This window comes from Eumetopias jubatus, unplaced genomic scaffold, assembly GCF_037043125.1.
Source record: "Eumetopias jubatus isolate StellerSeaLion01/CBP00866 unplaced genomic scaffold, mEumJub1_p1.0 scaffold_1, whole genome shotgun sequence".
In the NCBI taxonomy this organism is placed as follows: domain Eukaryota; kingdom Metazoa; phylum Chordata; class Mammalia; order Carnivora; family Otariidae; genus Eumetopias; species Eumetopias jubatus.
The window spans coordinates 70,063,053-70,077,116 of NW_028274807.1; the positions used below are offsets into that span (position 1 = coordinate 70,063,053).

Sequence of the window (14,064 nt, forward strand, 5' to 3'; positions counted from 1 at the left end):
CTCTCTGAAAGTGGTAACTGTATCATTAGGGTAAAGGATCCTCAAAAGGTAAAGACAGTAAATAGACTAGCTATGTAAATCAGAAATTTTTAAAGCTTACTTTTCTTTAAGCATTTACCAAATATAAATGATTTGGTATATCTTAGAGTAAGAGCCACATTCTTTTGTAGCTTTGGTATCCTAGGGACATTATAGTGTGGGGAAGGAAAGTTCCTTAACTTTGTCTAGAAGTTGGTAGTAGATCTGAATGCTAAGGTTTCTAGGATTTCAGTACTCTTTATATAGTTTTGGAATCACAGCCTAGTAGGATGATGGGGCACTTGGTGTCTGCTTTCAGAATTTATCGTGATATTCTTTGACAGTTAAGCTTGTAAGATCAAGAATAAATCAGAAATATTGCTCAGCCATCAAAAAGAATGAAATCTTGCCATTTGCAATGACATGGATAGAACTAGAGGGTATTATGCTAAGCAAAATAAGTCAGAGAAAGACAAATACCTTATGATTTCATTCATATGTGGAATTTAAGAAACAAAACAGAGGATCATAGGGGAAGGGAAGGAAAAATAAAATAAGATGAGAACAGAGAAGGAGGCAAACCATAAGAGATGCTGAACTCTAGGAAACAAACCGAGGGTGGCTGGAGGGGAGGGGGTTGGGGAATCGGGTAATTGGGTGATGTAATGAGCACTGGGTGTTATAGGCAACTGATGAATCACTGAATTCTGCCCTGAAACTAAGAATACAGTATATGTTAACTAAATTGAGTTTAAATAAAAAAAATTTTTAAAGAATAAATCAGAATAAATCAGAACATAGATATGCAAAGTTACTTTAGTAAGCAAACTGCTCTCAGGCCTGCAAGACTTGATTGTAACCTGTTGGAATGTGAAAACTGCCAGTCTGAATAGGCCAGATTAACCCTAAGGAAGCATAGGAGATGGAGAATCACTGAAGCAAAAGTTCATGGTCAATTGGCCTCTGTGATGGCAGTTTCTCACAATATAACAATAAATGGCATTTTAATGGCCATCTAAGTCCTGTGTGCATCTTAATTATCTTGAGATATCTCTAAGGACTGGTATGGAAATAGAATAGGGCAGTGGCCAAAAAGTACATGGAGAGGTGCTCAGCATCATTAATCATCAGGGAAATACAAATCAAAACTGCAATGAGTTATCACCTCACACCTGTTGGAAGGGCTGTCATCAAAAAGAAGAGCGATAACAAGTGTTGGTGAGAATGTAGAGAAAAGGGAACGCTTGTGCACTTTTGTTGGGAATACAGTGGTGCAGCCATTGTAGAAAACAGTATGGAGATTCCTCAAAAATTAAAAATAGAAATATATATGCTCCAGCAATTTTACTTCTGGGTATATATCGAAAGGAAACAAAAACAGGATGCTGAAGAGATATCTGTACCCCGGTGTTCACTGCAGCATTATTTATAATAGCCAAGGCATAGAAATAACCTTAGTATCCATTGATAGATGAATGGATAAAGAAAATGTGATACACACACACACACACACACACACACACACACACACACACACACACACACACAAATATTATTCAGCCCTAAAAAGGGAATCCTGCCATTTGTGACAACATGGATAGACCTTGAGGGCATTATGTTAAGTGAAATAAGTCAGTCAGAGAAAGACAAATACTGTATGCTCTCACTTATATGTGGAGTCTAAAAAAGTCAAACTCATGGAAACAGAACAGATTCATTGGTGGTTGCTAGAATTGAGGGTGTGGGGAATGAGGGAAATGGATGAAGGTGGTCCAAAGGTACAAACTTCCAGTAATAAGATAAATAAATATTGGGGATGTAATGTACAGCACAGGTGACTATATTTAACAATACTGTATTGTATATTTGTTTTTTTTATTAACATATAATGTATTATTTGTTTCAGGGGTACAGGTCTGTGATTCATCAATCTTACACAATTCACAGTGCTCACCATAGCACATACCCTCCCCAGTGTCCATCACGCAGTTACCTTATCCCTCCCACCCCCCTCCACTCCAGCAACCCTGTTTGTTTCCTGAGATTAAGAGTCTCTTATGGTTTGTCTTTCTCTCTGGTTTCATCTTGTTTCATTTTTCCCTCCCTTCCCCTATGATCCTCTGTCTTGTTTCTCAAATTCCTCATATCAGTGAGATCATATGATAATTGTCCTTCTCTGATTGACTTATTTCGCTTAGCATAATATCCTCTAGTTCCATCCACGTTGTTGCAAATGGCAAGATTTCATGTTTTTGATGGCTGCATAATATTCCATTGTATACCACATCTTCTTTATCCATTCATCTGTTGATGGACTTCTAGGCTCTTTCTATAGTTGGCTATTGTGGACATTGCTGCTATAAACATTGGGGTGCACGTACCCCTTCGGACATTTGTATCTTTGGGGTAAATACCCAGTAGTGCAATTGCTGGGTCGTACGGTAGCTCTATTTTCAACTTTTTGAGGAACTTCCATACTGTTTTCCAGAGTGGCTACACCAGCTTGCATTCCCACCAACAGTGTAGGAGGGTTCCCCTTTCTCCGCATCCCCACCAACATCTGTCGTTTCCTGACTTGTTAATTTTAGCCATTCTGACTGGTGTGAGGTGTTACCTCATTGAGGTTTTGATTTATATTTCCCTGATGCCAGTGATGTTGAGCACTTTTTCATGTTTCTGTTGGCCATTTGGATGTCTTCTTTGCAGAAATGTCTGTGAATGTCTTCTGCCCATTTCTTGATTGGATAATTTGTTCTTTGGGCGTTGAGTTTGATAAGTTCTTTATAGATTTTGGATACTAGCCCTATCTGATATGTCCTTTGCAAACCTTCTCCCATTCTGTCGATTGTCTTTTGGTTTTGTTGACTGTTTCTTTTGCTGTGCAAAAGCTTTTTACCTTGATGAAGTCCCAATAGTTCATTTTTACCCTTGCTTCCCTTGCCTTTGGCGCTATTTCTAGGAAGAAGTTGCTGCGGCTGAGGTCGAAGAGGTTGTTGCCTGTGTTCTCCTCAAGGATTTTGATGGATTCCTGTCTCACATTTTGGTCTTTCATCCATTTTGAGTCTATTTTTGTGTGTGCTGTAAGGAAATGGTCCAGTTTCATTCTTCTGCATGTGGCTGTCCAATTTTCCCAACACCATTTGTTGAAGAGATTTTTTTCCATTGGACATTCTTTCCTGCTTTGTTGAAGGTTAGTTGATCATAGAGTTGAGGGTCCATTTCTGGGCTCTCTATTCTGTTCCATTGATCTATGTGCCTGTTTTTGTGCCAGTACCATACTGTCTTGATGATGACAGCTTTGTAATAGAGCTTGAAGCCCGGAATTGTGATGCCATCAGCTTTGCTTTTCTTTTTCAACATTCCTCTGTCTATTCGGGGTCTTTTTTGGTTCCATACAAATTTTAGGATTATTTGTTCCATTTCTTTCAAAAAGTTGACTGTGTTTTGATAGGGATTGCATTAAATGTGTAGACTGCTCTAGGCAGCATAGACATTTTCACAATATTTGTTCTTCCAATCTGTGAGCATGGAACATTTTTCCATTTCTTTGTGTCTTCCTCAATTTCTTTCATGAGTATTTTATAGTTTTCTGAGTACAGATTCTTTACCTCTTTGGTTAAATTTATTCCTAGGTATCTTAATGGTTTGGGTGCAATTGTAAATGGGATCAACTCCTTAATATGTCTTTCTTCTGTCTTGGTGGTGGTGTATAGAAATGCTACTGATTTCTGTGCATTGATTTTATATCCTGCCACTTTACTGAATTCCTGTATGAGTTCTAGCAGTTTTGGGGTGGAGACTTTTAGGTTTTCCACATAAAGTATCATATCACCTGCAAAGAGTGAGAGTTTGACTTCTTCTTTGCCGATTTGGATGCCTTTGATTTCTTTTTGTTGTCTGATTGCTGTGGCTAGGACTTCTAATACTATGTTGAATAGCAGTGGTGATAGTGGACATCCCTGCTGTGTTCCTGACCTTAGGGAGAAAGCTGTCAGTTTTTCCCCATTGAGAATGATATTCGCTGTGGGTTTTTCATAGATGGCTTTTATGATATTGAGGTATGTATCCTCTCTCCCTACACTCTGAAGAGTTTTAATCAAGAAAGAATGCTGTACTTTGTCAAATGCTTTTTCTGCATCTATTGCGAGGATCATATGGTTCTTGTGCTTTCTTTTATTAATGTATCACGTTGATTGATTTGCGGATGTTGAACCAACCTTGCAGCCCAGGGATAAATCCCACTTGGTTGTGGTGAATAATCTTTTTAATGTACTGTTGGATCCTATTGGCTAGTATTTTGGTGAGAATTTTTGCATCCATGTTCATCAGGGATAATGGTCTGTGATTCTCCTTTTTGATGGGGTCTTTGTGTGGTTTTGGGATTAAGGTAATGCTGGCCTCATAAAATGAGTTTGGAAGTTTTCCTTCCATTTCTAGTTTTTGGAACAGTTTCAGAAGAATAGGTATTAATTCTTCTTTAAGTGGTAGAATTCCCCTGGGAAGCCATCAGGCCCTGGGCTCTTGTTTGTTGGGAGATTTTTCATTACTGCTTCGATTTTCTTAGTGGTTATGGGTCTGCTCAGGTTTTCTATTTCTTCCTGGTTCAGTTTTGGTAGTTTCTATATCTCTAGGAATGCATCCATTTCTTCCAGATTATCTAATTTGCTGGCATATAGTTGCTCATAATAAGTTCTTATAATTGTTTGTATTTCTTTGGTGTTGGTTGTGATCTCTCCTCTTTCATTCATGGTTTTATTTATTTGGGACCTTTATCTCTCTCTCTCTCTCTCTCTCTCTCTTTTTTTTTTTTTTTTTTGATAAGTCTGGCCAGGGGTTTATCAGTCTTATTAATTCTTTCAAAGAACCAGCTCCTAGTTTCATTGATCTGTTGTACTGTTCTTTTGGTTTCTGTTTCATTGATTTCTGCTCTGATCTTTATTATTTCTCTTCTCCAGCTGGGTTTAGGCTTTATTTGCTGTTCTTTGTCCAGCTCCTTTAGGTGTAAGGTTAGGTTGTGTATTTGAGACCTTTCTTATTTCTGGAGAAAGGCTTGTATTGCTATATACTTCCCTCTTAGGACCGCCTTTGCTGCATCCCAAAGATTTTGGACAATTGCATTTTCATTTTCATTTGTTTCTGTGAATTTTTTTAATTCTTCTTTAATTTACTGGTTCATTCATTCTTTAGTAGGATGATCTTTAGCCTCCATGTATTTGAGTTCTTTCCAACTTTCCTCTTGTGACTGAGTTCTAGTTTCAAAGCATTGTGGTCCAAAAATATGCAGGGAATGATCCCAATCTTTTGGTACCGGTTGAGACCCAATTTGTGACCTAGGATGTGATCTATTCTGGAGAATGTTCCATGGGCACTAGAGAAGAATGTGTATTCTGTTGCTTTGGGATGGAATATTCTGAATATATCTGTGAAGTCCATTTGGTCCAGTGTGTCATTTAAAATCTTTTATTTCCTTGTTGATCTTTTTCTTAGATGATCTGTCCATTTCAGTGAGGGGGGTGTTAAAGTCCCCCACTATTATTGTATTATTGTTGATGTGTTTCTTTGATTTTGTTATTCACTGGCTTATATAATTGGCTGCTCCCATGTTAGGGACATAGATATTTACAGTTGTTAGATCTTGTTGGATAGACCCTTTAAGTATGATATAGTGTCCTTCCTCATCTCTTATTATAGTCTTTGGTTTAAAATCTAATTTGTCTGATATAAAAATTGCCACCCCAGCTTTCTTTTGATGTCCATTAGCATGGTAAATGGTTTAACACCCCCTCACTTTCAATCTGGAGGTGTCTTTGTGTCTAAAGTGAGTCTCTTGCAGACAGCATATTGATGGGTCTTGTTTTTTTTTTTTTTATCCCATCTGATAGCCTGTGTCTTTTGATTGGGGCATTTAGCCCATTTACATTCAGGGTAACTATTGAAAGATATGAATTTAGTGCCATTGTATCGCCTGTAAGGTGACTGTTACTGTGTATTGGCTCTGTTCCTTTCTGGTCTATGTTACTTTTAGGCTCTCTCTTTGCTTAGAGGACCCCTTTCAATATTTCTTATAGGGCTGGTTTTGTGTTTGCAAATTCTTTTAGTTTTCGTTAGTCCTGGAAGCTTTTTATCTCTCCTTCTATATTCAGTGACAGCCTAGCTGGATATAGTATTCTTGGCTGCATATTTTTCTCATTTAGTGCTCTGAATATATCATGCCAGTCCTTTCTGGCCTACCAGGTCTCTGGATTGGTCTGTTGCCAATCTAATGTTTCTATCATTGTAGGTTACAGACCTCTTGTCCTGAGCTGCTTTTAGGATTTTCTCTTTGTCTCTGAGACTTGTAAGTTTTACTATTAGATATTGGGGTATTGACCTATTTTTATTGGTTTCTGAGGGGGGTTTTCTGTGCCTCCTGGATTTTGATGCCTGTTTCCTTCCCCACATTAGGGAAGTTCTCTGCTATAATTTGCTCCAATATACCTTCTGCCCCTCTCTCTTTCTTCTTCTTCTGGGATCCCAATTATTCTAATATTATTTCATCTTATGGTATCACTTATCTCTCGAATTCTGTCCTGTGACCCAGTAGTTGTTTATCTCTTTTTCTCAGCTTCTTTATTCTCCATCATTTGGTCTTCTATATCACTGATTCTCTCTTCTGCCTCATTTATCCTAGCAGTTAGAGCCTCCATTTTTTATTGCACCTCAGTAATAGCCTTTTTGATTTCAATGTGGTTATATTTTAGGTTCTTTTATTTCTCCAGAAAGGGTTTCTCTAGTATCTTCCATGCTTTTTTCAAGCCCAGCTAGTATGTTTATAATCGTCATTCTGAACTCTAGTTCTGATGTCTTACGAATGTCCATATTGATTAGGTCCCTGGCAGTTGGTATTGCCTCTTGTTCTTTTTTTTTGAGATGAGTTTTTCCATCTTGTCATTTTGTCCAGAGGAGAATAGATGAATGAGGGAACAAATGCTAACAGGGTAACAACGACCCCAGAAAAATATACACTAAACAAATCAGAAGAGACCTGAAACTGGGGAAAAAGAAAGGGAAAGAAAGAAAAAAGAAAAAAAAAAGAAAAAGAAGAAAAGGATATGATCAAATATGATCAGGCTGGTGAATAGATCAGTGCCACACACTAGATTTTGGGCATATTTTGGTCTGTTATAAAAAATTGCCTCCCAAAATTTTAATGAAAGAAAAAGTTATATATGTATAAAAATAAGGGTAAATACAATGAAGGGATGGAATATGACTGTAAAGATGAAAATTATAAAAGATTTTATAAAAGAAATTGATGATAAGTTGGTTGAAAAAAGGAAGAAGAGAAATTTGAAAAAAAAAGGGAGAGAATGTGATCAGGCAGGAGACTATAACAAACCCATACACTAGAGATTTAGGGTATATTTTGGTCTGTTAGAAGAAACTTTATCCCAAAATTTTAAAGAGAGAACAACTTATATATATATATATCAAAAGTAAGATTAACTACAATGAAGGGATAGAATATGACTCTAAAAATGACAAATAAGAAAGATTTTAAAAAAAGGGATTGATAAGATGTTTGTTGAAAAAGGGAAAAAGAAAAATTTTAAAAATAGAAAAAAAAAGAAAATTAAAAAAATTAACTTTGAAAAACTAAAGAATCATGGGCGAAGAAAACATGAATTCTATGAGCTGTATTCCCGTAGTGCTGGAGTTCTGCGGTTCTCATTGATCCGTAAACTTGGTCTTGGCTGTCTGTTCTTACTGATCTTCTGGGGAAGTGGCCTGTTGCCGTGGTTCTCAAATGTCTTTGCAGGTGGTGGAACTGCCTCGCCCTTGCCGAGATGGGGCTAAGTAATCTGCTGGGTTTTGCTCTTGGGTAGCTTTTGTTCCCTCTAAGCTTTCTGTAGAGCTTTGGAGGACAGGAGTGAAAATGGCGGCCTCCCAAGCTGAGAACTCCCAAGCCGAGAACTCGGGGCCCCACTCCTCAGTGAGCCCCCAGAGAAAAGCAATCACTCCCATCTCCCTGGTCTCCAGTGCACAACTGCTCACCCGGCCTGTGACCAAGCCTTTCTATCTCTGGCGCATGACCCCGTGTGGAGTCTCCAAACCCAGCAGATCTCTGCGGTGCACTCCCGCCCCGCTCCTCTCGGGGGAGGAAGGGGAGTCTACCCGGATCTGCCGCTTGTTGGGTCCCTGCTGGAAGAACAGTGGCCCACCTGTGCCACTGATCACGGTTTATGGCAACACCGAGCTGAGAGCCCGCTCCTCGGCTCCGTCTTTGCAGCCGGCTTCCCCGCTCCGATACCTGGGAGCTCTGCCGCACTCAGGCACCACCGGGTCTTTCTGTGACCCCGAGGGTCCTGAGACCACACTGTCCCAGCAAGAATTCCACCCCCCGCTTAGCCACTGGAGCGACCTCCCTCAGCGGAGCTGACTTCTAAAAGTTCTGATTTTGTGCTCCCTGGCTCTATCGCTTGCTGGTGTGGGCTGATGGAGGCTCCTCCGGCCGTCTGTCTTTCTGAATATCGCCTCGGATTCACTTCTCCGCCCGTCCTACCTTCCAGAAAGTGGTTGCTTTTCCGTTCATAGAATTACTGCTATTCTTTTCTTCGATCTCCTGTTGAGTTTGTAGGTATTCAGAATGGTTTGATAACTAGCTGAATTCCTAGGACCAGATGAAATTTAGGTCTCCTACTCCTCTGCCGTCTTTCTCCTCCCTCTCCTATAATTGTATATTTGAAAGTTGCTAAGAGAGTAGATCTAAATGTTCTCATCACAAGAAAAAATTTGTTAACTATGCTAGGTGATAAATGTTAACTAATTTTATTGTGGTAATCATTTTACAATATATATGTATATCAAATCATTGTGTTATATACCTTAAAGTAATACAATATGTCAATTATATCAATAAAATTGGGAAGAAAGAAATGGAAGAAGTGAGTTTGGTGACTCGAATGTTGAATGGTGTAAGGTTAAGAAAGCCTATTGTCTCCCAGTTTGAATAAATTCTTGGTCTTAAGGTCTTTTTTTTTTTTTTTTAAGATTTTATTTATTTGACAGAGAAAGACACAGTGAGAGAGGGAACACAAGCAGGGGGAGTGGGAGAGGGAGAAGCAGGCTTCTGCAGAGCAGGGAGCCCGACGCGGGGCTTGATCCCAGGACCCTGGGATCATGACCTGAGCCGAAGGCAGACGCTTAACGACTGAGCCACCCAGGCGCCCCTGGTCTTAAGGTCTTGAAAGCAGAAGACCAGATTGAGATTCATCTGGCTTTCTCTCTTTAGATGACACTCCTACACTGGACCTAGCTTCATTCATTTTATTTTATTTGTCTTTACTGTACTCATCCACTTTTAAAAATGACTCAAAAAATGTACAAATAAATTAGTTTTGAGTACTGACAGAAAGGATTCCAATTCAGTGCACTTCTACCCCTGTAGGGATTCAAATGATATAAAATAGTATGGTGAAATTTCCCTGAAAAAAATTAGTCCCATGACTGTCCTTGAAAAGTATAAAGAGTAATACTGTAATAAGAAATGGAAGGGCAAGGTAAAGTGTGCAGTATAACAATTTTCACACTTTTCCTCTCAGTACTTCAGATGGTTCAGAAGAATAAGCCAAAAGGTGATTGATTGGGGGGGGACATGTCCCAAAGTCAGTGCAAACAAAACATTTTTGTCTTAATTTTAGCTTAAAAATCTATGGGGGGAAGTCATGGGTAATTTGTCTTCTTAACCATAATGTTTGCATATAGGTATGGGTACTCAGTACGTGGAAATATAGTGAATAAAAATTCATTTTTGACTTTTTTGTTTGGAAAAAGATTTCTGGTTTTGAGTAAATACCCTCATCTCTTTATATGTTGCTCATGTACTGTCATTTCCAGAAGTGGATCTTGGTGGGTCACACTCCTAGAAACACAGAGTTATAGGTTACTTAGGTGAGAATTAAATGAGATAATAGATGAAGATCACCTTACAATGCATAATATGCCACATTAAGAGTGAGGGTTTTTGTTTGTTTTCATTTTTGTTTTTAAATCTTAGTGTTCTTTACAACTTAAGTTCTCTCAGAATTGGGTTTTATGCCCAAGTAAAAAATTAATAGGGGAGAAAATATTAAGACGTAGGGCAGGAGGCTTCTTGGCTTAGACTTTCTTTGACAGGATTAGGATCAGGTACAACAAAGTTAACTAACCATTGGTATAATTGATGCCCTTGCAGGAGGGAGCACTGGCAGCTGCTGGGTAATTTGAAGACTACCGTGGAGGGTTTGGTGTCAGCCAACAGTCCCAACGTCTGGTCCAAGTATGGTGGCCTGGAACGGCTTTGCAGGGACATGCAGAGCATCCTCTATCATGGGCTCATCCATGACCAGGTATGTAAACCTCTTCTTTTTTGCCAGATTAACTGTACCACTTGTTGGAAAGAAACAGTTGCATTAAGTTGTTGGCAGGGAGAAGATGAAGGCCACTAGTCTGTGAGCCCTTGAGGGTAGAACTATAATATGATGATGAGGAGGAGGATAATAAGGACAATGATGATGAATCACTAGGATTTTTCTCTTAGGAGCACCTTAGGGCACATCTGGGAAGTATTTACAGAATATTGTCATTTTTAGAATATCCTCAGCATCATTTTGTAGATAACTGGTTGATTCTTGGGAATGGTAGTTTTAGTTATAGCTTAATTTTTTAAAATATAAACTTTATTGGTATTGAGTTTCTTTTCTGTAATATCCTCAAACACTCTAATAAACTTTGAGTATTGATAAGGAGTGAAATGTAATAATACTTAATGGTTTTTGCTTCATCTTTGGCAATTACTCCATTTGCAGTGTTTTAAATAAGGTTCAGATCTGGATAAAATTGTCAAGTGAGTCATTGGCTCTGGTATCCTCCTACTTTAAAAAATTAGACCTCACAAATATGTGCATAATCATGTGTTCCCAAACACTCATGCTCATCCCATGTCAGGGTCTAGTATTCTTCCCTGGAACTCTCTCTCTTGAGCCAAGCTTGTCTTTTTGTTTTTTAATCAGAACTTATTCTCAACTAGACTAGCAGTCACATTGAAAAAGAGCTAATCAAATAATTGGCATTAAGGTATTCACAGTTGATAGGATTTAATATGCTACCCTCCCTTCTAAAAATATGTGTATATTACTTCTGAACAGTATCTTCAAACTAATGTTCCTATTGGATATTTTCAGAATTCAATGGAGAAGTTGGCTTAGGTTAGATTTTCTTTATTCAGAATAAGTTCTGAAAGTGAGGGTCTCTCAAAGAATTTCTTAATGGTTATTGTTATTCAAACACCATTCTGGGAATTTGGAGGCAGCATTGTGTGGTACACTGATAAAAGTCTTTGGAATCAGATAGAACCTAGATTGAAATCTAGACTCATTGCTCAGGTCCTTGGGAAAAAAAATGAAATAGTAGTTACCGTTATAGACTTCTGAGTTGGACTGCTCATATTTTAATCCCAGCTTCAGCACTGGGTAGTATTAGGTAAGTTACTGCTTTATGCCTCTGTTTACTCATTTGTAAAATAATCATAGGATTGTGAGAATTAAATGAGGTGATATACATGAAAAGCTTTAAAATACATAAGAAGTTGACAGTTGATCTTAACTATTAGGCAATATTAATTTTTTTGAGGCTTGTTTTTCTCATCTATAAAAATGAGGATAATGTTATTTATATCATAATGTTTGCTGGAAAGATGAAATGAAATAGCATACAAATTTGCCTAGTGCAGTTGGTGGCACGTAGGAAATAATAATTGTTTCTTTCATTTTTTTAAGTTTCAAGTTACATGTAGTCCTATGGGAAAAAAAATAGTTATGAAGACTGGAATTTATAGAACAAATAAGTCAACCCACTGCAATCTGGTTTTTGCCCATACCACTGGTGATCTTGCTACTGAAATTTAAGTAAAATCATGTCCATGTTACCAGATCCATGAACATTTCTTCTCCTTTGAACACTGTCTTATGTTCTTCACTGTTGACCATCATCACACCTTGACTTACTTGTACGGCATTATGATTTTTTTTTTTTAAAGATTTTATTTATTTAGGGCGCCTGGGTGGCTCAGATGGTTGGGCGTCTGCCTTCGGCTCAGGTCATGATCCCAGGGTCCTGGGATCGGGTCCCACATTGGGCTCCCTGCTCCTTGGGAGCCTGCTTCTCCCTCTGCTTCTCTGTCTCTCTCTCTCTCTCTCCCCTCCTCTGTCTCTCATGAATAAATAAATAAAATCTTTAAAAAAAAAAAAGATTTTATTTATTTATTTGACAAAGAGAGAGACAGTGAGAGAGGGAACACAAGCAGGGGAAATGGGAGAGGGAGAAGCAGGCTTCTCGCTGAGCAGGGAGCCTGATGCGGGGCTTGATCACAGGACCCTGGGATCATGACCTGAGCTGAAGCAGACTCATAACCGACTGAGCCACCCAGGCACCCCGGCATTATTATCTTCTAATGTCATATAGTTCTCCACCCTCTGTGACCATTCCTTCTTAGTTTCTTTCCCTGGAATCTCTTCTTTTTGGATTTTAGCATTTAATGGGATTCTGTCCTATGTCCTTATCTCTTCTTACTTTGTACATTTTCCCGAAACAGCCTCATCCACTCGCATTGTTTTAACTATCACCTATGTACTGAAGACCCCCAGCTCAGACACCTCTGCTGAACTCCAGATCCATAAGACTAGCTGTCTGCTATACATTATATAATATAGCTGTCTGTCATACAGGCCAAGCATAACATGACCCAAAACAAACTTATTTTCCTCATGAGATTGCCCTTCCTCCTATTTTTAACACTAATTTGTGGCATTGCCAGCTACTCAGTCTCCCAAGCCAGAAACTTGGGAATCATGCCACATGTACAAAAACGCAACACAAGTTTCCCAGGCTGATGACCAAAATAACTACTAAATTAGTGTCACTACCATTTAGTGGTTAAGCACTTGCATCTTGATGGCAAAAAGGTTCTTTTCTTGGCTCTGTTACTAATTTTACATTGTCATCTAGAGTAATGACTTCACCATATTACAAGGCGGTTTTCCCATCTGTGCCAGAAAGAGAAAATGTCATAATGAAATAGTAACGTCAATGGGATTCCAAATGAAGGATGTGTGGTAAATGCAAAACAATGTTAATGTATATCGTTAGAATTATTAGTGAATGATATCTGTGAAAGCATGTGGTTATCAGAATGAAAAACATTAAGGTATATGGTCATCTGCAAAATAGCAGTAGTGTTCATAAGTGAAAACAGAATAAACCAGGCAAATCTGTCATACACACACTTTTCAACTACAGGCTGTAATGGAAAGAATCATAACCAGAAGATCCATACCACTTTCACTGCTGCTTTGTTCTGCCTTGTGAAGATCTAACAATTAATGTCTGTGTCAAGGACTTCTTTTTCCCTTTGATTTCCTCCCTAAAGATTAAGGCTTTCAAAGGCTTCTGGCTGCTGCGTCATCAGGAAGCTATTCTGGGTGTTGTGCCCTTGGAGAGGGGGAAGGGATACAGTGATTCACGCTGGTCATATCTATTCTGTGCTTTCACGAGGATGTGTTATGGAATGTGAACTTTATTTTTTTAAATCACTCAGGACCTTATGAAAGCTATAACATCATGACCATATTTTTAGAGGGATTTCATTTTCCCTGACAGCCTGCATCAGGGCTACCTTTTAGTTTTCCCATTAGGCAAGGCATATTTGATCTTTTCTTTTCTACTGCTTAGAAATGTGGAGACACTCCGTCCCTAAGATTCCTCAGCTGAATAGGAGAAATAAAAAGATTCTCCTCTTTTCCACCACCAAGAAGAAACCTCTTCTTGGCAATATAGGTGGCCCAATTTAAAAAATAACAATAACAACACAAAAGACCTCTGTGTATTTTTTTTCTGAATATATGTTATATATTTTTATTTGTTAAAAATTTGGAAAATACTGAAAAAGAATTTGAAGAAAGTAAATATCACCCTCAAGTCAACACCAAGTATTATTGCTCTTTAACATTTTGGTAGATCTTATTTTTTTCT

At 38.4% G+C, this 14,064-nt stretch overlaps 1 protein-coding gene across 9 annotated transcripts in view; it reads left to right on the forward strand.

The window, feature by feature from the left end:
* Positions 1-14,064, forward strand: part of RUBCN (rubicon autophagy regulator) — a 61,241-nt gene that overhangs the window by 13,478 nt on the left and 33,699 nt on the right. For all 9 annotated transcript variants that reach the window (XM_028101028.2, XM_028101031.2, XM_028101029.2 and 6 more), the window contains exon 2: positions 10,232-10,385. In XM_028101028.2, coding sequence (XP_027956829.1) covers positions 10,232-10,385 — 154 coding nt within the window. The remainder of the gene's footprint in view (positions 1-10,231; positions 10,386-14,064) is intronic.